Below are 23,992 nucleotides of genomic sequence, written 5' to 3'. Positions count from 1 at the left end.
TCCAATCAGCAAATCCTCACCCTGCGGTCTGTGAAAGTTTGGATCTGCTAGAAACACATTAGCAGGAACCTTCTAGTTGGAGACATCAATGTTCTGACCAGGTTGACGCTCTGTTATGTGAGACTCCACAACTGGCTCAAGGCATACCGAATACGTGGATAGTCGAGACTTCAGGCGAACATTAACCGATGCTTCATCCGTAGTGATTCAGTATCTCCAAGTTTAGTCACGGCTACAGACCATTCGGATCGATAAAGAGAAGTTGGCTGGCCAGCCACGATGTGATGAGATGAACTTGCGAGGCGAAATCAAGTAGCGCTCGGCAGGGAAGGAAGTCTCCTGATCGGCCACGAACGAGAATGTTGGCAAAAACACTACTTCAGCGTGGCTATCCTGGGTCACAAACGCGTTAGCTGGCGGAGCCCGAGTGGTTGCTAAGCCAGCCTCATTGGCAGGATCCACGCAAGGATATAATAGGGCAAGATGTCGGCGATTACACGTTGGGCAGCGGGAGGATGAGCATCCACTTGCTAAGTGTCCAGACTTGAGGCAATTAAAGCAGAGGGCAAGACGCCGGACTTCATCGTGCCGTTCCACAACTGACAAGGCGTGGAACCTTGGGAGGGAAGGAACAGCATACGACCGCACATTAATGAGCATGCATGCACTTGATCCGCTGGTAGATGCAAAGCTAAGGCAAAATTCACAGTCTCAAGTGTACGGCATCTTTTTCCAAAAACCGAGCCATAGATCCCCAAGTTGGCAGGCTGTAATCATTTTTTCCTGCGAGAGAGTCTTCCCACTTCGCCTTTGTGTCAGGGTCCAGCTTTTGAAAGATGATCTGGTTGAGGAGGCATCCTTAAATTTCGTCCGCCGTCTCAGAACTCATGAGGGCCCGCATTGAATCGGTCGGATAGCTCCCGAAGAAACAACAAGTTCCCCTGGCACTTTTATCACAATAATCAAAAACGCGCGATCACGTCGGGGCTACCAAAATGTTGAGCAACTAGGAGTTTTTCGTTGCTTTAGAATAAATACATCGGGGCAGTTCAATTTCCAAATTTTTATTAAGAGTTCAAATTAAAACAAATTACCTCCGCAACAAAACCACGCCGGATGCAAAGAGTTAAAGCTAAACAACAAAAGCTTCGAGCTACAGGAGTTATACAAAGCTCCCAACAGCGCATGCGCTACAAACTAACAGTAAAGCGGATGCGAAACTGAGATAATGAAAACAAACTAGAAACTGCTGAAAGGCCCGCCGCTGCTCATCCGTGTTTGCTTTGGCTGCTTGGCCCAACAGTATGTCAGCAAGACGCAATAAACTAAACTAACAGTAAAGCGCATGCAAAACTGAGATAATGAAAACAAACTAGAAACTGCTGATAAGCCCCCCGCTGCTCATCCGTCTTTGCTTTGGCTGCTTGGCCCAACAGTATGTCAGCAAGACGGAATAAACTAAGAACGCTGAGATCTTGGGAACAACATATAAGAGCTAGAGCACATGTTCTAGATACCACACCGCAATTCAATGTAAAAGCACAAATAACCCTGGAGTCTACAATATTATAGTTAAAAATGAGTGACGTCACTATCAGAGAGATGCTTATGCAGTACAAGTTTGTATCGCCATCCGGCCACTGCCACTCAAACACCCAACAACCTTAAGCTACGTGTGGCATCTAAAGAGTGTACGAGGTGTGTTCAAAAAGTAAGGTGACTCTTCAAATTTCGCGAATTTCAAATTTTTCGATTATCGATTTTTTTGTTTTGTTATATTGGTACACTCTTCCCTAACATCTGTACCAAGTTTCAATGGAACATCCTCTTTTGTTTGGTTGTGAGAGGCGTAAAGTTACAAGTTCTTTTGCGAGCTCGGCGATTTTTTGCTATCGAAAAATATGGATCAAAGGATTTGGATTTTTTGGCCAAAAACAACACCACAATAATGCCTCAGCCACCATATTCACCGGATTTGGCCCCATGTGAATTTTTCTTGTTCCCAAAACTGAAGATAATCGAAAAATTTGAAAAGTCACCTTACTTTTTGAACACACCTCGTATAACTTCTAAAAGGTTTCGATAATCGAAAAATTTGAAATTCGCGAAATTTGAAGAGTCACCTTACTTTTTGAACACACCTCGTACATGCCAAATCACAACTTTATAGGTCTTATAGTTCTAGAGATCTCTGCGATTTTAGCTTTTCATGTTTTGTGAACGTTAAAGTAATTGTGGCAGGACCCTGAAATAAACTTGAGCAGCGTAGACATCTGCATGCTTAATTCCAACTTTGTATCTCGTATAGTTCCGTACTGGGACGGAATAGCTCCCTTCTAAAATATTATCTTCGCGTATAATAATCTTTTTGCAAGGTCATTATATTGTTTACTAATATATCAATTTAACACTTTTATTTGAACGGAACTCCTCTTCCAGCGATGTGTGAAACTACATATTTCGTGTATCCTTTCTTTTTTACTTTTTTAATTCATTGATATTTAATCCAAATTGTTAATAATTTGGGAAATAATTTGATTTTAAATTGTTTTTGAAAAATATATTTTACAAGATGTCGGGAGCAGTCTCTTAATTCATATTAAATCACTGTTTGTTATATGGACAGCATCTCTGAATTAGGTATTTTTCGTGGGATGTTTCGGGAACCCTACGGTTAAGTGTTCACCTCCGCACTTAATACATCTGTGATTTAGGTGGAAGTTTCGCTTGGTATTATCAAAGGCTTGGCAACAGTGACATTGCGGTACTTTGTTGAATTTTATTGAAGAATGAACAACGTGCTGCACAGGCGTTTCAAGAAATATAAAAAGAATATATTCAGAGGCTTTTTGATACCTTTTTAAGTGAGATTATGTACATCCCTGACAATAGGTCCCTCGCGGCTGAGACCCCCTGGATGACATCCAGATCAGCAGTTATGTGGAGGCTTTTCAAAACGATCCGGTAGGCGCTTTCGTCTCGGAGTTGGAAACTGTGGATCCTTTTATTGTTCTCAATCAGAAATATCTTCAGAATTGTAAAAGCATTGTTGGGGGACCGAAACTGGTACATTTTCTGTGCGTTGGTACATTGGATCTCTTTTTCATACTGGTACATTTTTCGTTCGTGTTTTCTGAAAAAAAGGTCAGAGGAATGGAACATTTTGCCGAAAACGACAAACAACTTTTTTTCTTCGTCAAAAATAAAAAATTCGTACAATTCGTGTAGGCAACCCCGATGTAGTTTCCTAAAGCACCGGGAATGGTTTTGGAGGAGGATTTCATGATGGTCACATCTGGGTTGAAAGTTGAAGATGGCCCAATAGTTTTAGGCACGTTTTTGCCAGAGGGCTTAGTCTTCCTGACTTTCCCCCTTTTTTTCTGACGAACGCGGTCGTTCAGCATTACGTTTTCACTATAAGTGTCATCATCAGTTGATAGAACCGAAAAGAAATTATCCAGGTTGGTAAACCCATGAAGCTTTTCCAGTTGGGTTTGAGCACAGGCGGTGGTACTTGGCTTGTCGACGTTTTCGTACACCTTTTGATGTAACACGTTGGCTTTTTTTCCGGGGAAGGCCCGATTTCGAGCTTAACTGACGGCTTGACAGCCCATCTAGTCCAATGGGACTGACGACGAGTTAAGTGAATCCATGGCCGAAATAAAACAGCAGCAAATTAGCTTTTTTTTCGGAGAAATGCGAAATTTTCCAGTGGGTAATATATTATTATTTTTATTATTATTTACACTTACTTTGCCGAGAGCCGAAGCAGACTGAATAAACCAAATAAATTATCGCTTACTAATATAAATGTAGTGAAACTTATATCCGAAATCCGAACTAACTAATTTAATATCGATGAGATTATACACGGAAATTGATTGTTCCACTTCTTAAAAATTTTTTTATTAAATCTCGTGAATTTGTATAATAACCTTAAAAAACAATCTGAAATGCATAAGTACATGTGTATATTGAAAATTATATTGACTTTTTACAAAATTGCTATAATAAAAGATATTCGGTTTAGGGTTCAAAAATAAAATTTGCATTTATATATTACAAACGAAACACAATTATATTGAAGACTATTTAGCTCTTGACATGCCGATTTAAATTGCAATCGCGGAATTAATAACGTATTCCCATTTTCCATTGGCATTGTTCGGTAAAGTACGCAGTTGGGGGGCAAAAATGTGTATTTTGTTTTTAATCCTTTTTTTTTATTTAAATACTTTTATATTTTCTGAGCATTTCTATACTTTCTTAAGTGCCCCAAATTAAATGGTATTTATTTTAGCATAGCATAATGTGAGAATAATTTTTTGAATATGAAAATAAATTCTCCAATTTATTGAAACATGAGATGTCATACTGTAAGCGTACTATTATTTGCATGCTTTCTAATATACAATGTACCTTTAGAGCTAAATTAAAGTATTTTTAGTTATTTTATACCTAAGATTTTGTTGTTGGAGGACAGACAAACATTGTTCTAATACTATTACAAGCTAACACAATTAGTTTTTACTGCTTTCATCACGTGCAGAAAAGTTGAAATTGTTATTTTATTAAACTTAATTAAACTATTATCTACGGTTTTTATACAATAAATATGTTTTCATTGATAAAGGAAGTTGAAGTTGTTGTATGCGTTCCTCCAAATTCGCACGTCCAATTTTTTGTCGAATCGTTCTTCGGCAAAGATCCATAAGCGGCAAAGGCTCGGCTAAAAAGTATAAAAAATTAGACATACAAAAATTTCATTTTTACAATAAATTTATATCTAGCAATTTAGAAAAACAAGCACGTACAAGAAATGTGTTCAGAGTAGTTTGGTATTCGATATTTTAGATAAAATGAGCAGTTTGAGTACCTATAATTGGTAGGGTGACTTTAACCAAACACATCCGTTAAAAGGGCGACACTTAACTACAATTGGGGTCGTAAAATAATCCATATGCATAATTTTAATGTAGACGTAATTTAAAACACACATTTACGAGATATCGAACTCGTTTTTTAAAAATTGGTGTTTTTTAAAGTGTTGCCACAATTCTGCAAACCATAGATATTTGAAATATGTAAATTGTAACTGACTATGAAATAATCTGGCTTTGTTCACACGCAACCCTTTTTGTAATTTTTTTTATTTTACAGACCTTTTCTAGCATGAAATTATGGTGGTTTAGTCAAATTCTTCAATAGCTAAAAAACTAATGTCCAAGCATAACTAACGTAACTGTCTTTTAGTCAATTTATTGCTTTTTTGTTTCGATCTTTTGACGTTGAAATCTCCTGCCGGGAAATAGACCATGTCGGAGCAGTTTAAGTTCACGAAAGGTAACACCCAAAAAACAAATATTCAACAATTATTTTCATTGTTTTTCATATAAAATTGCATACATCACTAAAAAAAAAAAAATGTTGCATATATCACGTATAGTCGAAGCCCGTCGAGGAAATAGTCTTACATTATTCATTTGTGTTGAAGCTGTTAAATGGAAAGTTCTCAAGCGGAATGTGAGTACTTATTAATTATTAATCAGTGTTCATCTATTTCATCATCGCAGAAAAGAATTTCTCCCTCCAGTACATGTGACTTCAAGGTGAGAAGATATAGTTTTCAAATAAAATTGAGCATTTTCAATTAGAAGCTAAGGTAAAAAAAAAATTAACTAACAATTTTTTAATTTCAAAATTGAAATATCGATATCACGTAAGAGAAGTTAAAATAAATTTATAAATTTTATTGTTGGGCCAAGCAGCCAAACACGAAGACGGATGAGCAGCGGTGTGTTTATCAACAGTTTCTATTTTGCTTTGGTTCTTCCAGTTTCGCATGCGCTTTACTGTTATTTTCTAGCGCTTGCGCTTTTGAGAGCTTTTGTAGAACTACTGTTGCTCGAAGCTATAGTTGTTAATCTTCTTGCATTCGGCGAGGTTTTGTTGCGGAGTTGATTTGATTTGATTTGAACTCGAAATAAAATTTTGAAATTTAACTGCACCGGTTTATTTATTCTACAGTAATTATAAACTCTCAGTTGCTCAACATTTATAAAAGCACTCAATTCATAGATGAATACCAATTCTAAAAGAGCAATCAGTCTTCAATGAAAAATTAACGACAATTGACTGATTGATTGTTTGAGCAGAACTATTAGATCCAGAAATTTGAAATTTCAGTATGTATAATCTTTATATGCCAGCGCATCTTATAGTGGTACTATTATCCGGCCACACCCACTCATACGCCCACCAAGTTCAAAACACGGTTTTCGCATTTTTTAGAAAAGCTGATATCTCGGTAACTATAAGAGATAGAAATATCGGATTAAGCATGTAGGTTTTTATGATGCTCCAAATGCCAATTGTTTGTTTGTTTTTTCTCACCGTAACGCCCACAAAACCCGGAAAACCAAAAATACAAAAATCTTGAGACCTATAAGAGTTTTCATCCGGCCACACCCACTCTAACGCCCACAAACCGCGGAAAACTATGGCGTCTACAATACTATTTTGAATACCTTCGTTTGACGTTGTATAACTTATTTCTGTTAATATCTATCGATTTAACAAAGAACTTTCAAATCAGAACATTATTTCGCTATATATGAAGACATTTAGGTTATAAGGCCGCACATAGTTTGTTACATCACTATCAGTTACTCAACATGTTTTCTCTGACAATAGGTGGCGCCTTGTGAAAATCCACTAGCAAAATGAATATTTTAAAATTGTGTAAAACAGTTATGGTTATCTTATAGTCGCGGCACTCGACTATAGCGTTTCCTTTTGTTTTTATACCCGTTACTCGTCTACTAAAAGGGTATACTAGATTCGTTGAAAATATGTAACCTCATAAAGTATATATATTCTGATCAGGATCAATAGCGAAGCCAGGTCCGTCCGTTCATCCGTCAGTCTGTTTGTACGAGATCTGAGATCTCAGGACCTAAAAGAGAGACAACATTAAGATTGAGCATAAAGATTTTGAGGTCCATACGCAACGCAAACTTATTTGAGCATCCTGCCACGCCTACTCTAACGCCGACAAATTGCGGAAAACTAAAATCGCTGAATTCTCAGGAACTGTTAGGAAGTTGGAATTAAGTATGCATACTCTTGAGATGGCAGTGCATCATATGGTGGTATCATTATCCGGCCACGCCCACTCTTACGCCCACTAAGCTCGAAAGGTGGTTTTCTCTTTTTGTAGAAAATCTGATATCGCGGGAACTGTAAGTGACAGAAATGTGGAGTTAGCATCTAGTTTTTTTCGATGCCAATTGTTCAAAAATCGAGTATAGTCGTCGTCGTATGCAGACGTTTATTTTATTGTGCTCCGGTAAAAAAGTATTCAATAATATCAAAAAAGTGCAGTGACTGGTTTCGTAAACCAACAACAACGCGAAAAGGCGCTTTTAGCGATGAAATCGGTAATCTTTGTATTGATTAATTAATTAATTAATATAAAACATAACACTTAAAATTCTGACAAACTCAACCTCGATTACAATGAGTTTAAACGACGTTCGCACACAACGTCAACGTGAGCAAGACGAAAGACGGCCCTCAGTACAAAGAAACAACGCGTACTTCTCTTTCAAAGCAAGCGAATGTAATGCAAGCTCATCCCAAACACGGTCAATTACCCCAAACTTGACCGAATTCTTAGACGTAGAGAGCGAGAGAGCGCGTTCTTGCTCCCCCTCGCTACCATCGATGTCTCTGCAGCCAAAGAGCGCAGTAACTAGCACAGTAATTTCTTTGACAACGTCAACCGTAACAACAACAACAACCGCAACTGTAACGACAGCTCGTTTAACAGCGCAAACAGCGCAAATAACCCGTGGCAATGCTAACATAGCTGCAATAGAAATGCCCACGAACTCAAACCGTTTTTAAATCTTCGCAGAATATGCGGATGATGCCGAATCTACTGAAGTCGAAAAAAGGAAGCCTAAGCCCCTGCCAATTTACATACGAGAAAAAAGTTCAAACGTTCTTGTCAACAAAATTATAGAGCTTATTGGCAAGGACAACTTCCAATAATACCACTCGTAAGGGGCAACATCCAGGAAACAAAAGTTCAAACGAAGTCTGAAGATAATTACAGAGTTATATTGAAATATTACAGTTGAGGAGCCGCACAAACGCAATGGCCCGGTAAAATGTGTGAACTGCCAAGAATATGGCCATACAAGGTCTTACTGTAAACTGCGCCCGGTGTGTGTAGTTTGTGGTGAGCTTTATGACTCCGCCCAAAGATGACCACAACTCGAAAAAGTGCGGCAACTGCGGTGGAAATCACACTGCTAACTATAGAGGTTGCCCAGTTTATAAGGAGCTGAAAAGTCGGAAAGTCGGGGAATTACTGTCCGCACCCAAAATAAACAGTTGATAGCCTCCAGGTCAAACCCTGAAGTATTCTTCTCGACTGCAGCCAGATCCTCACTAGGACCCATAAACTCTGCCAAAAATGTTTCATACGCAAGTGCTTTAAGATCAGGACTGGCTACCCCAGCCTCAAAAAGCTCACTGCCGCAAATACCAAGAACCGAACACGGCTCAGCAGCATCAACAGCCGGAGCAGCCAAAAAGTAACATTGAAGCTATGATATGCAGTCTACAACAAAGCCTTACGGAGTTTATGTCGTTTATGCGTACAACAATGCAAGATCTGATGCTACAATTGGGGTCGTAAAATAATCCATATGCATAATTTTAATGTAGACGTAATTTAAAACACACATTTAACAATGCAAGATCTGATGCGAAACCAAAATCTATTAATACAAATGCTGGTTTCACAACAATCCAAATTATGACTTCCCTACGAATATCTACGTGGAACGCTAACGTCGTTTCGCAGCTTAAACTCGAGTTAGCGCAATTCCTACTAGACAATCAAATCGTCGTAATGGTGCTTTCAGAAACACATCTTACAAACAGATACAATTTCCAACTGCGAGGATATTCATTCTATGGAACAAACCATCCAGATGGTCCCGCACACGGCGGGACTGGAATTTTAATCAGAAGCCGTACTAAGCATGCTAAAAATGTATGCTAAAAACTACCTACAGGCCACATCCATAAATATACACCTAAATACTGGCAAGCAATTAACGCTAGCCGCCGTATACTGCCCCCCACGCTTCACCAGAGCAGAAGATGAGTTTATAAAGTTTTTCAACTCACTCGGAGACCACTTCGTAGCAGCAGGAGACTACAATGCCAAGCACACACACTGGGGATCTCGTCTCATGACTCCAAAAGGAAAGCAGCTCTATAATGCAATTATCAAAGCTAAGAACAAGCTCGACTACAAAGAAACTTCCCGATTTAATAGACTTTGCGATTACCAAAAACATTCCTTAAAATATAATAAGCGCCGAATGCCGTCATCTTTCATCTGATCAATCGGGTGTCCTTTTTACTCTACTCCGACATCCAGGAGCATGGGATCAACCATTAAAACTGATCTCACATAAAACTAATTGGGTTAAGTACAGGAAGTATATTAGCTCACACATTGAGCTAACTCCTCACCTCAGCGATGAAGCCAACGTAGACAATTTTGTTAATTCACTGGAATCTGTACTCGTCTCTGCAGCTCGAGTTTCAACACCTCAAACTATAAACACACAATGCAATTAAAAGAAGACAAATCTACAAATCGAACAGCTCGTCCTCGAAAAGCGACGCTTACGTCGAGAATGGCAATTTCTCAGATCGCAATCTGCTAAGCTAAATTTAAAACATCCCTCACGTCAACTTGCTCAAGCTTTTCAGCAAGAAGAAACATATGTCCACCGCCGCTACAGTGAGCAATTGTCATCTTATAGTACAAAACACTCACTATGGAGAGCTCACCCAACTCTGAGCTCACCGAAAGAAACCGTGATGCCTATTAGAAATTCCACAGGCGGCTGGGCGCGTAGTGACGCAGACAGAGGCAGCACGTTTGCCAACCACCTTAAAAATGTCTTCCAACCAAATCCTGTCACTAATGCGTTTATTTTGCCGACTCTATCATATGAGCCCCAGCCTCAACATGAGCCAAATGAGATTGGCCCAAACGAATTCGTTAACATCATCAAAAGACAACTGAATCCGAAAAAATCCCCGGGCTGCTCCGAAAGTGATCATTGAGCTCCCATACTGCGCCGTTTGCACTCTCACCCAGCTCTTTAATGCCAATGCAAAACTTGGCCACTTTCAGGTGATATGGAAAGTCAATTATAATAATGATGGTAAAGCCGGGGAAAGACCACACGTCATATAGACCTATAAGCCTACTCTCTTGGCTATCTAAACTCTTTGAAAAATGTCTAATGACTCGGATAAACACATACCTGAAAATCCAGAAAGGAATCCCGTCACACCAATTTGGGTTTCGTGAAAAGCATGGAACAATTGAGCAGGTCAACCGGATAACATCAGAACGGATAAATTCAAAACGCTTTCGAAAAACGAGAGAGTCTGGCTAGAAGGTCTAATGTACAAGATCGAGACAATGCTCCTCTACAGCACCCACAAGATTTTAGAGTCATACCTTCACAACAGAAAATTTGTTGTGAGGTGCTACACTGCTATACCTTATGATTACACTGTTGGAACTGGAGTTCCTCATGGTAGCGTGCTAGGGCCAACATTATATATCCTCTACACAGCAGACATCCCGACAAGCACACGAGTAACAACATCTACGTTTTCCGATGACACAGCTATTCTTAGCCGCTCAAAATGCCCGATTCAAGCAACTGCGCAGCTAGCTCTTCATATGGTCGATGTTGAAAAATGGCTATCAGATTGGCGAACTAAATGCAAGCACGTAACGTCATTCTGAACAGGCAAAACTGCCCACCGATTACGTTAAACAACACTCTAGTCCCACAAGCAAACGGAGTAACATACCTAGGAGTACATCTCGACAGAAGCCTCACATGGCGGCGGAACATTGAAGCCAAAAGAACACACCTCTTAGCCTTGAATATAAAATCCTGCTGTACAACTCGGTACTAAAACCTATATGGATGTACGGCTCCCAATCATGGGGGAACGTCAGCAATAGCAACATTGACATTGTTCAGAGAGTTCAATCGAAGATCTTGAGAACAATCACTGGGGACCCGTGGTACGTTCGCAACGAAAACATACACCGCGACTTAAAGAAGTGATCGCAGAACAGAAGGTAAAGAACTTCACCAAGCTATCGGTGCACCCTAACCACCTGGGGACAGGTCTAACAAGGTTGAGCAACCAATCACGCCTTCGTCGCAATGACCTACCCATCCAGCGACCGACCTGAGAGAAGCGCATCCAAAATGCAGTCTTAGTATACTGTTAGTTAAATTTTAATGTTAAGATTCGTCAACTTATTGTTAGTCTCAAAAATTAAGAGTAGATTCAATAAATAAAAGCAAAGCTATATAAAAAACCAAAAATGCGAAAATCTTGGAGTTAGAAAGTTGGGCCTAGGAATACGTATTTAGAGATGTTTATTTTGCCATACCCGCTATAAAGCCCACAAACCATCTTTTATTGACCTTGTATAACATTTTTTGTTAATATCTATAGATTTACTAAAGATATTTCAAATCGGAACGTTATTTTTCTATTTATGAAGAAATATGGGTTATTATGGATTAGCAGTTACCACACAGGTAGAACGCAACGAGTTCTTTTTAAAAATTCAGTGTCTGCTTTAGTCTATGCTTCCTCCGGGGTCCCTCAGGGGAGCCACCTTGGCCCGTTACTTTTTACCTTATTCATTAACGACCTTCCCTTGGTTATTAATGACTCCCTAGTACTTATGTATGCAGATGAAGTCAAACTCTGTCTGCAATATACTGATGCCTCCTACCAGGTGAAACTGCAATCTGACCTTAATAATTTTCAAAACTGGTGCTCTGCAAACTTATTAAATCTTAATGGCTCTAAGTGCAAAGCAATGACCTTCTGTCGCCTAAGACCTAAAGCTGCCACTTATACTTTGCATGGTGTAGCTCTGGAAAGAATTAAGGCAGTTGAAGATCTTGACATCCTACTCGATGCAAAACTTAAGTTTTCCGACCATATGGTTAATAAAGCTAGAGGAGTTCTTGGTTTCATTAAAAGGTGGTCAAAGGAATTTAACGACCCCTATGTTACCAAAATATTTTTATTTCTTTGGTTCGTCCGATTCTGGAATATGGATCATGTATCTGGGACCCCCAGTATGGGGTTGACCAGTGCCTTATTGAATCCATCCAAAAGAATTTTTTAATATTTGCTCTCCGCGGTCTCAACTGGGATGCAAATATACACCTTCCCTCTTTTCAAAGTAGACTCTTACTAATCAACTTGCCATCCCTTGCTTATCGTAGGACGATGCTTGGGGTAATCTTTATACATAATCTTCTTAAGGGTGAAATTGATAGCCAGGCCCTTCTAGGCCGCCTGAATATCCATGTACCCCTTAGGATTACTAGAAACTATATTCCTTTATCCTTAGAGCATTATAGTTTGAACTTTGAACCATTTCGGGTACTATGTTCAAACTACAATGATCTTTATAAAATTACTTCTAACTCTTCTCCTAACACTTTGAAAGTTTCGATACTAATCCATTTAGCACAAAACTAACTTTCCTCGTATCTTTCCTAATCCACTCGGATCTATCCCCGTGTTCCGAGCCGTACGTCAGACGGCAGCGCCCCTCGGTCGCTTGGGCGGGAGGTGGGTTGCACGTCAAGCAACGGGAGTCGCGCGAAAAAAAAAAAAATAATAATAATGCCTCACATGGAGAGTGGCGTTACCATACCATAAACATGTTTTTTTTTTTTGTGGCGCTTTGTCCATTTCCACTAGTAAAATGAATATTTTAAAATTGTGTAAAACCGTAACGGACATCTTATAGTCGCGGCACTCAATTATAGCATTTCTTCTTGTTTTATTATTTATGTGGTCGGTATTGTGTCCCACAACAGTCAACGGAAGCATTATTGTGTACCTAGAAGTGAACCTCCGGCAATCTGTTTGTATATCTAAATACAAAATTTGATAAAATTTTAAGCGGGGCATGATATAGGTAATGATAATTTAAGAAGAAAGCTTTTCAGCCCTAATAGAAATACATTTATGTACTTTATCAGGATCAATGGTCAACTCAAAGATAGGGAATTGGGATTAAGCTCAAGGCTTTTTATCATCTAATCTGATTTTAATGCTTAAAAACCGCTTTAAACTGGCCAATCTGTACGAACGCTGAGATATTGGTAACTATACAGTACATATATACAGTTTGCGACTGCGAGATTAAAAAAATTGCTTTGCTATATGCGCTATACAGTAATGGAAAAAATAATAGAAACGAAAAAAATTTTTTTTACATTACTATGCATATATGGTAAGTAATACATTTTACAATACGTTTATTTCTATTAGACTTTTTTTTAAAGTGGTTACCAGAATAACGGGTATGTATAATAGCGGGATTTTTTTATTCCAATCAAACATTAAGTTATAAAATAAAGAAATTAAATGAGTTAATAGTATTAAAATGTACTTACGATCTAATCCACCAATATACCGCATTGTTATTTCACAGTGACCCCAAACTGCCGAGACTACGGGGTATAGTTTTTTTCCTCGCAGACCTCTAAAGGCAATACCAAGATACTGCTGGTCAACAATGAAGCTAAGTGTTCCTTCGTCCATATCTAGCGCTACTAAAAATTTATCGGGTACTAAAAAAGCTTCATCGTTTTTTAATATGGCTGGATATGTGATACCAGCACAGTTTTTTGAGTCATGGTACAATTTATTTCTTCCCAAGTCCCAGCCCCAACTCTGTTCAGTTGATCCGACTAAACTTTGGTATCCAACTGAATGTAAAGGCGCATCTGCAGTAGATACCCCAACAACAGCATGTGTTCCTCTTTGCCTCGTTGGCCAATAAATTTCCCAAATATGCAATCCCTTTGTTAGCCCCAGTTTTCCGCGAATACAATCAGTACTTTGAGCAACTGGGTGTCTATGAAATGTTAACTTGTCGTCTTCTTTTACAAAAATGTTTAACGACCTATCTTCGGAGTTCCATGAATGTTTCAATTGTAGTTCTCGAGTCGCTGGTGGCATATCAAGTAAGATATCAATTCGCGCTGGTTTGACAAAATCAGCTTGTAACTCTCTTGGTATTATTGGTTTAAAAGTAGACTGTGAATCATTTCGACTAACTGTTTTGACTCCACCACTAATTTTTTGGCCCATGTTCATGCCACGGCAGCTTCTGGATCTTCTTTGGTCGATAGCGACTTTGTAAGATAAACGAAGACGTTCAAACTCCCTTGGTTCCAACCTCGACAAGACGGCTCTCGGTGATAGTGTGGATATAGATGAAACACTTTGAGGACGTCGCCTTTCACTGGACCTAATAGAAGGTGTCCGACCACCTTTATACCTGAAAAATATACGATCTTTAAGTAACTTTGAATTGTAAACACGTACACACATTTCCATGTATATTAAAAAATTGGCATTGGAAATATGGATACTTTTATATAAACTTTTTGAAACACTGTGAATTAACACTTTACTAGTTGTTTAAATTAGCCCTAAATTAAAGAACAGTTACCTGTTTTTACCAAAATCCATTTATTGGACACAAAATTAAACGTTGGACAAAATGGCGTCACCGGAGAATACTTAATTATCTCTCCTACCTATGTAGTACCAATTTTCATTGTACGTATATGTACAGAGATGGTAGGCAAACCTACTAAATAAAAAAATTTTTAAATTATATCCCAAATATTATTCTCCTTGAAAACACAACGGCGCCGATTACAAAAAGCGCTTGCATCTAGCCATACCACACTTGGGTAAATTGCAAACAGGGTGTTTATGGTTACAGATATAATGGATTTTTGAAGGCACATACACGAACCAATTTTGGTTTTATAATACAAACTGTTGGTTTATATTTTTAAAATTAAAAAAAAAAAGGATTTTGGAAAGGCACAAAAATTTGATATTACACGATATATGATTCAAAATATTTTGCTTAAATACTTCCTCTGGCACTACTAAGATAAATCCATTTACACAATATGGTTTTTTATACAATTTGCTCATAGAAAAGTTTGTAACAGTTAGAATGAAAACCGTTTCACCCAATCCAATATAAAAGATAACAGCAGTTTATACAAGTCAATAGACAAACTCTTGCAAATTACTTAGCGCCGTCATTTGGGATAATACTCCTGCACAGACGGCAGGCACCGCAGGATATCCTGCAGGAAATTTATGAGAATGTTGGACATCTTTGTAAAGAAGATTTCGACCAAAAACGATCGGAATACTGTTCCAATGGAAGAATGCCAAAAAAATCCAGATGAATCCATTTAAAAGTTAGTTTCTTCCATGGTTTAATGATTTTTCCATTAGCTGCTAAATTACAAATAATAACTTAAGTAGTATCTGCTGCACAAAATAAGCTGAGGAAGAGAAAAAGGCTGAACATGTTGTTTTTAGTAAATACCTTTTTTGATTATGCTAGTTTAATAAACATGTAAATTTTCCCTGCTAAAATACTGCGTTTAAATATTTTTGTTATCTTTTTTAGTTGAGCAGGAATAACCATTCAAACTTTTTTCAGGTAACTGCACGAAATAAGCTGCGAGGCACTGTAAATGGAAGCCGTGGTTCACATTTTTATGTTCACTGTTTACTACAATTTTTCCCAGCCCCAGTTACTACAGAAAACTTGAAATTACAGTGCTCAGAATATAGAATAAAATATAGTGCTACAAATTTAATGTATTTTGGCATCTAAATAATATGCCCATAACACGGCTAATTTGTATTATGTAAATATCTCAATTTTGAGCATTGATTTTTGCATTTTTGTGGTCGTTTTTTCAGCTCCCCATTACACATGACGAATCCGATACAGAAACAGGAACATTGGCGTTAAAATATGAAATATGAACTCAGACCTTGACACCAAAACACTCAAATTCACACCACCTGCTAAAAAAATATAGGTGCTATATGTTCGTCATCATCAACACTTTGGCAGAGCAGGCCGCTTTAAAGAAGCAAGAGAAGCAGGAATTACTTTAGAAAATTGCGGCCTCAGTTTTTGCAAAGCCGCAAACTATTATCTCTAGCCTTGGCACAAAAAGTGAAACAAAAAAAGACAGGAGGACAATTATGGCAGACAAAATCCAAAGAGGCAAAATCATCAACAGACCACTACTCAAACTTATCTACAACCTTAAGCCGGTATAAGCCAGATCTTTAATAACCCACATTTCGCGTAATAGTGGACTACTTTTTAGGATGGTGCAACCAACTCTAGCACTAGCTTACCTAAATAGGCCGTCAGCGTCCCATCGTTGTGGCCCTGCCACAGTCTACAGGGCAGCGGCAAATATTGATAACGTGCATTGCTCAGATGAACCACCTTTGGCGAGGGTCACTTTTGGAATTTACTCATGGCAGAAGTCAACTCGTTCTTGACTTTCGCAATTTCAAACGAGGACAATAACAGAAAAAATAATAATCGCGTTTTTTAACAAAAGTGTGCCACAAAAGCTCCTAAAAAATATAGGTCAGAACTGTCTGAAGATCAATAATCTCAGGGACATTGGAGGACATAACGCCATATAAGCCATAATTTTGGCACTAGTGAAAATATGAAATTCTCTGCCTATGTCTGGTAGTCACAATTTTGTATCTATAAAGTTCCCCAGATTTGAGCGAAATCTATATTCCTAATAGCAACCATAGAGATATTCTTTTAGTTGCCGGGATCTCTGCGTTGATTTGGACATTTCATTTTGCTTCGACGGACATGGCAAATTTGGCGATATAACAAACTCACAATGCGTAAAATAGTATAAATTTGAATCCTAGATATTTACTTATAGTTTAAAACATATCTATGTTCGGGTTTAAGGTGATTCTATGGTTATTAAACATTTGTATACCCGTTACTCGTCCTGTCTGTCCGTATGAAGCATGAGATCTCAGGAACTATAAGAGACAAAGAGTTGAGATTAATCAGGCAGATTCCCGAGGTCCCTAAGCAGCGCAAGTTTATTACAGCATCCTGCCACGCCCATTATAACGCCAACAAATCACGGAAAACTAAAATCTTTGAAAACTCAGGAACTATTAAAACTAGAAAGTTAAGATTAAGTATGTATAATCTTGAGATACCAGCGCATCTCGGTAATTATTAGTGATAGAAAGTTTGGATTAAGCATGTAGGTTTTTATGATGATGCGAATTGTTTTTTCCCATCTAGACACGCTCACCCTAACGCCCACAAAACCCCGAAAACCAAAAATCCAAAAATCGCGGGAACTATAAGAGCTAGAAAGTTGTGCTTAAGAATACGTATTTTAGAGATGCCACTGAAACTCGACATCAAGATATAGATGAAACACTTTGAGGACGTCGCCTTTCACTGGACCTAATAGAAGGTGTCCTACAACCTTTATATCTGAAAAATATACGATCTTTAAGTAACTTTGAATTGTAAACACGTACTATAGCGTTTTTTGTTTTATTTTGATAACGTAAGCATTGGTGGTAATCCAATGATTACTTTTGATTACATTGAAGGTGAAACATTAAGGAACAAGGGATTACGTAATATATCAATGTGTAAAACATCAAATCGTATTTATATTCGATATAAAATTGATAATTAAAAGAAAAATAAATTTAATCCACAATGGATTTAAATTTAGAACACGGCAATGCTTCCAAAAAATGGGTCTAAATAGTTTCCATGATATATTAGTCCTAGTATTTCCAGATAAAGAAGGAAGATAAAATGAGATTAAGGCTCATAGTTTTTAAGGAAAGAAAGGCACTCTGTCAATAAATAAGCGCATCCTATCATAACATGTTAAATTTGAATGTAACCGATATTATGTCAGTTGACGAAGTTGATACTGAATAAGAGTAAATATTTTAATATTCTGTTGTATCGATTGAGCAGAATTTGAGTGAAACTCAACAGAGCATGGGTCCAGTGGTTAATCTGCTGAGTTCTGCAAAGAGCGAAGATTAATCTTATCATGAGTTATTTCGGTAAAGGGGCAATATTTGGGCAATGGAATTACTGTCAGATATTTAACCACGTCATTTATGGTTCTAGAAACAGATGGCACCAAAAACTTGTACAAAATAATTTATTTTAATCGCTCTTGCCAATGCAACCAATATTTGTTTATGATTTTGCACTTATTTATTAGGGATATTTTATAAATTAGATCTTTTAAAAACATTTTAAAATGCTATCATGAGAAAGTCGTACAAAATGTAACTGAATATGTTGATGCGAAACTTTACTAAGGAGATTAAGAAAGAGTGCGGTTTTTATATCAAAAAGGTCACCAGGGTATAAATGTAGCATAAAACAATTTTCCTAATTTAACAGCCGAAATAATATGTCGATTTTCGTTCGACCTGGTTCGACCATGATTTTAGAAAAACATTATACTCGTTACTCGTAGAGTAAGAGGGTATATTAAAAAAGCGTAAAAGGTGGAAGGAAGCGTTTCCGACCCTATAAAGTATGTATATTTTTGACCGGGATCAATCTAAGTCTAAGTCTAATGAACGCTTAGATATCAGGAACTATAAAAGATACACAGTAGAGATTAATCAGATTCTTGAGGTCCTTACGCAGCGCAAGTTTATTTCAGCATGCCACGCCCACCCTATCGCCCACAAATAACGAAAAAATAAAATCGCTGAAATCTCCCGAACTACTAGAGCTAGAAAGTTGGGATTAAATTTGTATAGTTTTGAGATGCCAGCGCATCTTAAGTAGTATGGGGCCACACCACGGTGGAAAGACGGTATTCGCTTCTTGTCGTTACCTCGGCAACTATAAAAGATAGAAAGTTTGAAATAAACATGTAGTTTTTCATAATGCCCCAAATGCGTATTAATTTTTCACTATCTAGCCACGCCCATATATAATATATAATAGATTATTCTTTCGCTATTTATGAAGAACTGTAGGCTATAAGGCCTCACGGGGAAATGGGCTCCCAGTGACGTCACTATCAGAAAGTAAAAATGCTTTTTTGATAAAAAGTAAACCTTCGTCCATTTCCACTAGCAAGATGAATACTTTGAATTGTGTAAGACAGTAACGGAAGATATCTGTGGAATCGCGGAACTATTCTATAGCATTTCTTCTTGTTTTTATTTTAAGATTTGGTTTTTAATTGGCTCCCGTCGCATTTATTGGTTTATGTTTTCACTTTTTTATAAAGCACAATAAAGTAGTTTTTTTTACGCTGAAGTCAAAAACTGTTGTTTAATTTTAAAGAAAATTTTTTTAACAGTATGTATTTACAGTAATTAGGTTTTATTCCAAACGCAAAAAAAAAGGTTACAACTATATACTTAAAATTTAAAAACATCAAAGAAAAACGTAAAATGTTGCTTCTTTATATTCGGTATTTTCAAAGGTAACTAAAATATAACTACTTTATCTAGAAAACAAACCTATCCTAATATTAGGTATGATAGCAATAATTTGTTATGATATCGATTAAGTGTTTTAGCATATTTTTAATATTTTTTTTGGAATATGTAGGACTAATTCCCCCACTCTTTTTAAGGCCGTTTTTTAACTCTGATATTGACGATATTAGTGTCTTATGCACTCGGCGCAGTAACTCTGTATCCCTTATAGTTCCTCAGATCTCAGCGTTCATACGGACAGCCTGATAACGGAAAGCCGGACATGGCTTAATCGACTTGGCTATTGATCTTGATCAAGAATATATGAACTTTATAGGCTCAAAAACTCTTCTCATTCTCATTATCATTTGGGACATCATAAAAACCTCCGAACTTTCTATTCCTTATATTTACCGAGATTCCCATAATTACAGCGATTCAAATATTTCCCATAAATTTCCTGCAGGAAATGTGAAGTCCTGGCTTATCTGGAACTGCCCTAATGTCGGTTTACCACCAATACAGTATCCAGATTTAATTGTGATCGATAATTTATGGGAAATATTGGACATCCCTGTAAGGAAGAAGATTTCGACCAAAACTAATCGGAATACTGTTCCTATGGAAGAATGGCAAAAAAAATTCAGTGGTATCCACTAAAAAGTTAGTTTCTTCATGATTTTTTCCATTAGCTGTTAAATTACAAGTAATAAGTTAAGTAGAATCTGCTGCAGGAAATAAGTTGCGGCAGAGAAAAAGGCTAAACATATTGTTTTTAATAAATAACTTGTTTGATTTTTTGATTATGTTTGTTTAATAAATATGTAAATATTCCCTGCTAAAATACTGTACTAAATAATAAGTTAAGTAGAATCTGCTGCATGAAATAAGCTACGGCATGGAAAAGACTGAAAATTTTGTTTTTATTAAATAGGTTTTTTTGGTTTTTATGATAATGAAAATCGTTTTAGTTTAATAAACATGTTAATATTACCAGTTACAAAACTGCGTTTTAATTTTCTTGTTATCTATTTTAGTTTAGCAGGAATAACGACTCAAACTTCTTTTTAGGTAACTGCACGAAATAGGCTGCAAGCCACTGTACATATATGTACATACATACAATCTGCACATAATTTATTCGTACACCCATGAGTTGCAAGCTTATTGCCTAATATCTCGAGAAATACGTAACGGAAATTAAAATGTAATATCTCAAATGAAAGATACACATTTCGAGAATATATTTTAAACATAAAATGAACAAGTTTTAACTTTAATACTACGTAATTTCCTTAATAACACAAAAGTCATTTTTACGCACAAAAATTATTCGGACACTTCTTATTCTTTACTTCTATTTCTGAATCCAACGGTAATCCGCGATTCTTTTTATACCTGTTACTCGTAGAGTAAAAGGGTATACAAGATTCGTTGAAAACTATGTAACAGGTAGAAGGAAGCGTTTCCGACCCTATAAAGTATATATATTCTTGATTAGGATGAATAGCGAAGACCGTCTGTCTGTTCGTATGAACGCTGAGATCTCAGGAACTATAAGAGATACAAAATTGAGATTAACCATGAAGTTTCTTGAGGCAACTACGCAGTGCAAGTTTATTACAGCATTCTGCCACGCCCACAAATCGCAAAAACTAAAATAGCTGAAATCTCAGGAACTATTGGAGCTAAAAAGTTGAAATTCAGAAAGTATAATCTTTAGATGCCAGCGCATCTTATAGCGGTACTGCTATCCGGCCACACCCACCCATACGCCCACAAGGCTCAAAAGACGGTTTTCGGATTTTCTAGAAAAGCTGATATCTCGGTAACTATAAGAGATAGAAAATTTGGATTTATGATGCTCAATTAAGCCACGCCTACTCTAATGCCTACAAAACCCGAAAAACCAAAAATGCCAAAATCTCGAAAACTATAAGAGCTACAAAATTTTGCTTAGGAACACTTATTTAAGAGGTGCCTCTGGAACTTGCCACGAAGTTGCATCCGGCGACGCCCACAAACCGTGGAAAACTGTGGCCTCTATTATATTATTATGAATGCCTTCGTTTGACCTTGTATAACTTATTTCTTTTAATATCTATTGATTTTCCAAAGATATTTCAAATCGGAACAATGTTTCGCTATTTATAAAGAAATAAAGGTTATAAGGCCTCACATGGGCAGTGACGTCACTATAAGCATACTCAACATACTTCCTCTGACAATAGGTGGCGCCTTGTGAATTTCCACTAGCATAATAATATCTTAAAATTTTGTAAAACAGTAACGGGTATCTTATAGTCGCGGCACTCGACTATAGCGTTTCCTCTTGTTTGAACTGTATTTCGGAGCAAACTTCGGTGTACTATTCTCAAAGTTGTTTAGTTAGTTTCGCTGCTTTTTTTTTGCTGTAATTGGACGAAATGGGTAGGGGTCAAGATTTATCGTTAAATTTTCGAAAAACTATGATAAAATTGTATTTAGCGAACCGCAATTAACCCGAAATTGGTAGAAATATTGTCAAGTCATTTTCCACAATGCGAAGTTTTATAAAAAAAAATACGTAATCACTGGAGAATTTGCAGTAGAACATAGAAAATCTGGAAGGAACCACATATTAAGCACGTTGGCCAGAATGTGATGGTTTATGGGTGTACAGCTGCAGGTGGAGTGGGTCGAATGGTCTTTTTGGAAGATAAAATTAATAAATTTATGTATAAAGACATTTTAGGCCAAAATTTAATTCCAAGTGCCCTTAAACTTGGACAGAATCCAGAGTCTTTCGTATTTCAATAAGATAACTGAAATAAGATAACCGAAATATTTGTCGTATTTAGTGCAAGAGTGGCTTTTATATCACTGCAAGGAGCAAAAACCGACTCTACAATCACCAGATTTGAATCCCATTAAACATTTATGGGATATCCTCCAGAAAAGGACAACATATCCTCGAAGGAATCCTTAAAAACCGCATTAATACCTGAATGGGATTCAATTGATGCTGACGAGGAGAGCAACTTTATAAAAAGCATGTGTCGACGTTTACAAGCTTCCATTAAGGCCAACGAAGGACTCACTAAAGATTAAAATCTTTAAATCTTTGAAATTGTTGTTTTTTCAACATTTTATAAAGTGTACGAATAATTTTTGTGCGTAAAAAAATGACTTTTTTGTGTTATTAAGGAAATTATGTAGTATTAAAGTTAAAACTTGTTTATGTTTATGTTTAAAATACATTCTCGAATATATTCTTTCATTTCAGATATTACGTTACGTATTTTGCGAGATATTAAGGAATAAATTTCCAACTCATGGGGGTATGTACATGTAAAAATATTTTTAGACTCTATTATTTATGTATAAAATATGTTCATGTTTATGTACGCGTATGTACGCTAATCATACATATGTATGTATACATGTATATATGTAAATATATGTAAATAGAAACATACAAAAAAGGACATAATCACATTTATAATTCATAATTCAGATACATTTGTTCGTATGAATAACAAATGTAATTAAATCAGCTTAATAAAATAATTAAGAATAAATTCTGAAAACATTAGTTTATAAAAAATAAATGTATAGTATGTACAAAAATATGTTTGATATATATGAAACATATGTTTTTATACATAAATATACAAACATTTCATAAAATATGCACCAATTTACTTACATTACTTTTAATTGTTGGTATTCCCAGAATAAAAACAAAACACTTTAAGCAAAATACGACGGCAAATCATTTAATTCATAAAGCATACTGTACATACATAAATATGTTCATCGACTGTAAACGGACATGTAACGATTTTTATAATTTACAGAAACTTAATAGGGCATATTACACGGGATTGAAAATTAAAAATACTTTAATATGCTTTGTTTGATCACAGGTCCGTCCAGACTGTGGTTCAGTATTACTGTTATCGAATCTTTATAAGACTCGTATTTTTTATAAGTATTGGATTAAGAATCTAGGTATAATATTAAAAAACGTAAGAAAACTTTTACAGAAACAAAACTAGTCCAAATGTACAACTCTTTTAATAAATAATTATTAAACAGCGAAGTAACAATATTGTAACTCTTATTAATTTTGTAGGCGAACTTTCTAGCTGAATAGGCCTTTATGAAGACTCTTGGTACCCCTTGTTTATTAATGGAGTTATGGATGCGAATCTATAATTGGAGCTACTGAAAGAAAATCTTGTTCAAAGTGCCGAGAAGTTTCGCATGCGCGTTAGTTTTTGGTTCTATCAGGTTCTGTAATTGTCCTAATGTAGTAACCATATCAGCCGAATCACCATCATTCAATTTGATAGTATTTGTTGAAAAATTTTGAACCAGGTTATTCGTGAGAGGTAAATTTCTAATAAAACACAGAATATTAAAATACTAATAAATATTTTTTTTACTCTAAAATAATTTTACAAAATAAGCTTTAGCGTAAGAAATACCTGACGCCGCTCGACCGATCACGGGAAATGCCATA

The 23,992-nt window shown here is 36.6% G+C and overlaps 1 protein-coding gene across 2 annotated transcripts; it reads right to left on the bottom strand.

Annotated features, from left to right (window-relative positions):
• Nucleotides 1-3,877: 3,877 nt before the first annotated feature.
• Nucleotides 3,878-23,287, bottom strand: LOC108114106 (protein gustavus). 2 transcript variants are annotated; one of them, XM_017224991.2, is made up of 3 exons: nucleotides 23,174-23,287; nucleotides 13,560-14,449; nucleotides 3,878-4,729 (listed from the first exon to the last, which is right to left on the bottom strand). In XM_017224991.2, coding segments are annotated over exons 1-3 (1,032 nt in total). In that variant the 5' UTR covers nucleotides 23,176-23,287; the 3' UTR covers nucleotides 3,878-4,589. The 2 variants fall into 2 exon arrangements, with proteins under 2 accessions (XP_017080480.1, XP_017080396.1); XM_017224907.2 differs by lacking the exon at nucleotides 23,174-23,287 and adding an exon at nucleotides 14,624-14,878.
• Between the last annotated feature and the right edge of the window lie 705 nt (nucleotides 23,288-23,992).

This window comes from Drosophila eugracilis, unplaced genomic scaffold (genome assembly GCF_018153835.1).
Source record: "Drosophila eugracilis isolate 14026-0451.02 unplaced genomic scaffold, ASM1815383v1 contig_1806, whole genome shotgun sequence".
In the NCBI taxonomy this organism is placed as follows: domain Eukaryota; kingdom Metazoa; phylum Arthropoda; class Insecta; order Diptera; family Drosophilidae; genus Drosophila; species Drosophila eugracilis.
The sequence above is the reverse complement of the archived record's forward strand: the minus strand, read 5'-3'. Positions and strand labels throughout refer to the sequence as shown.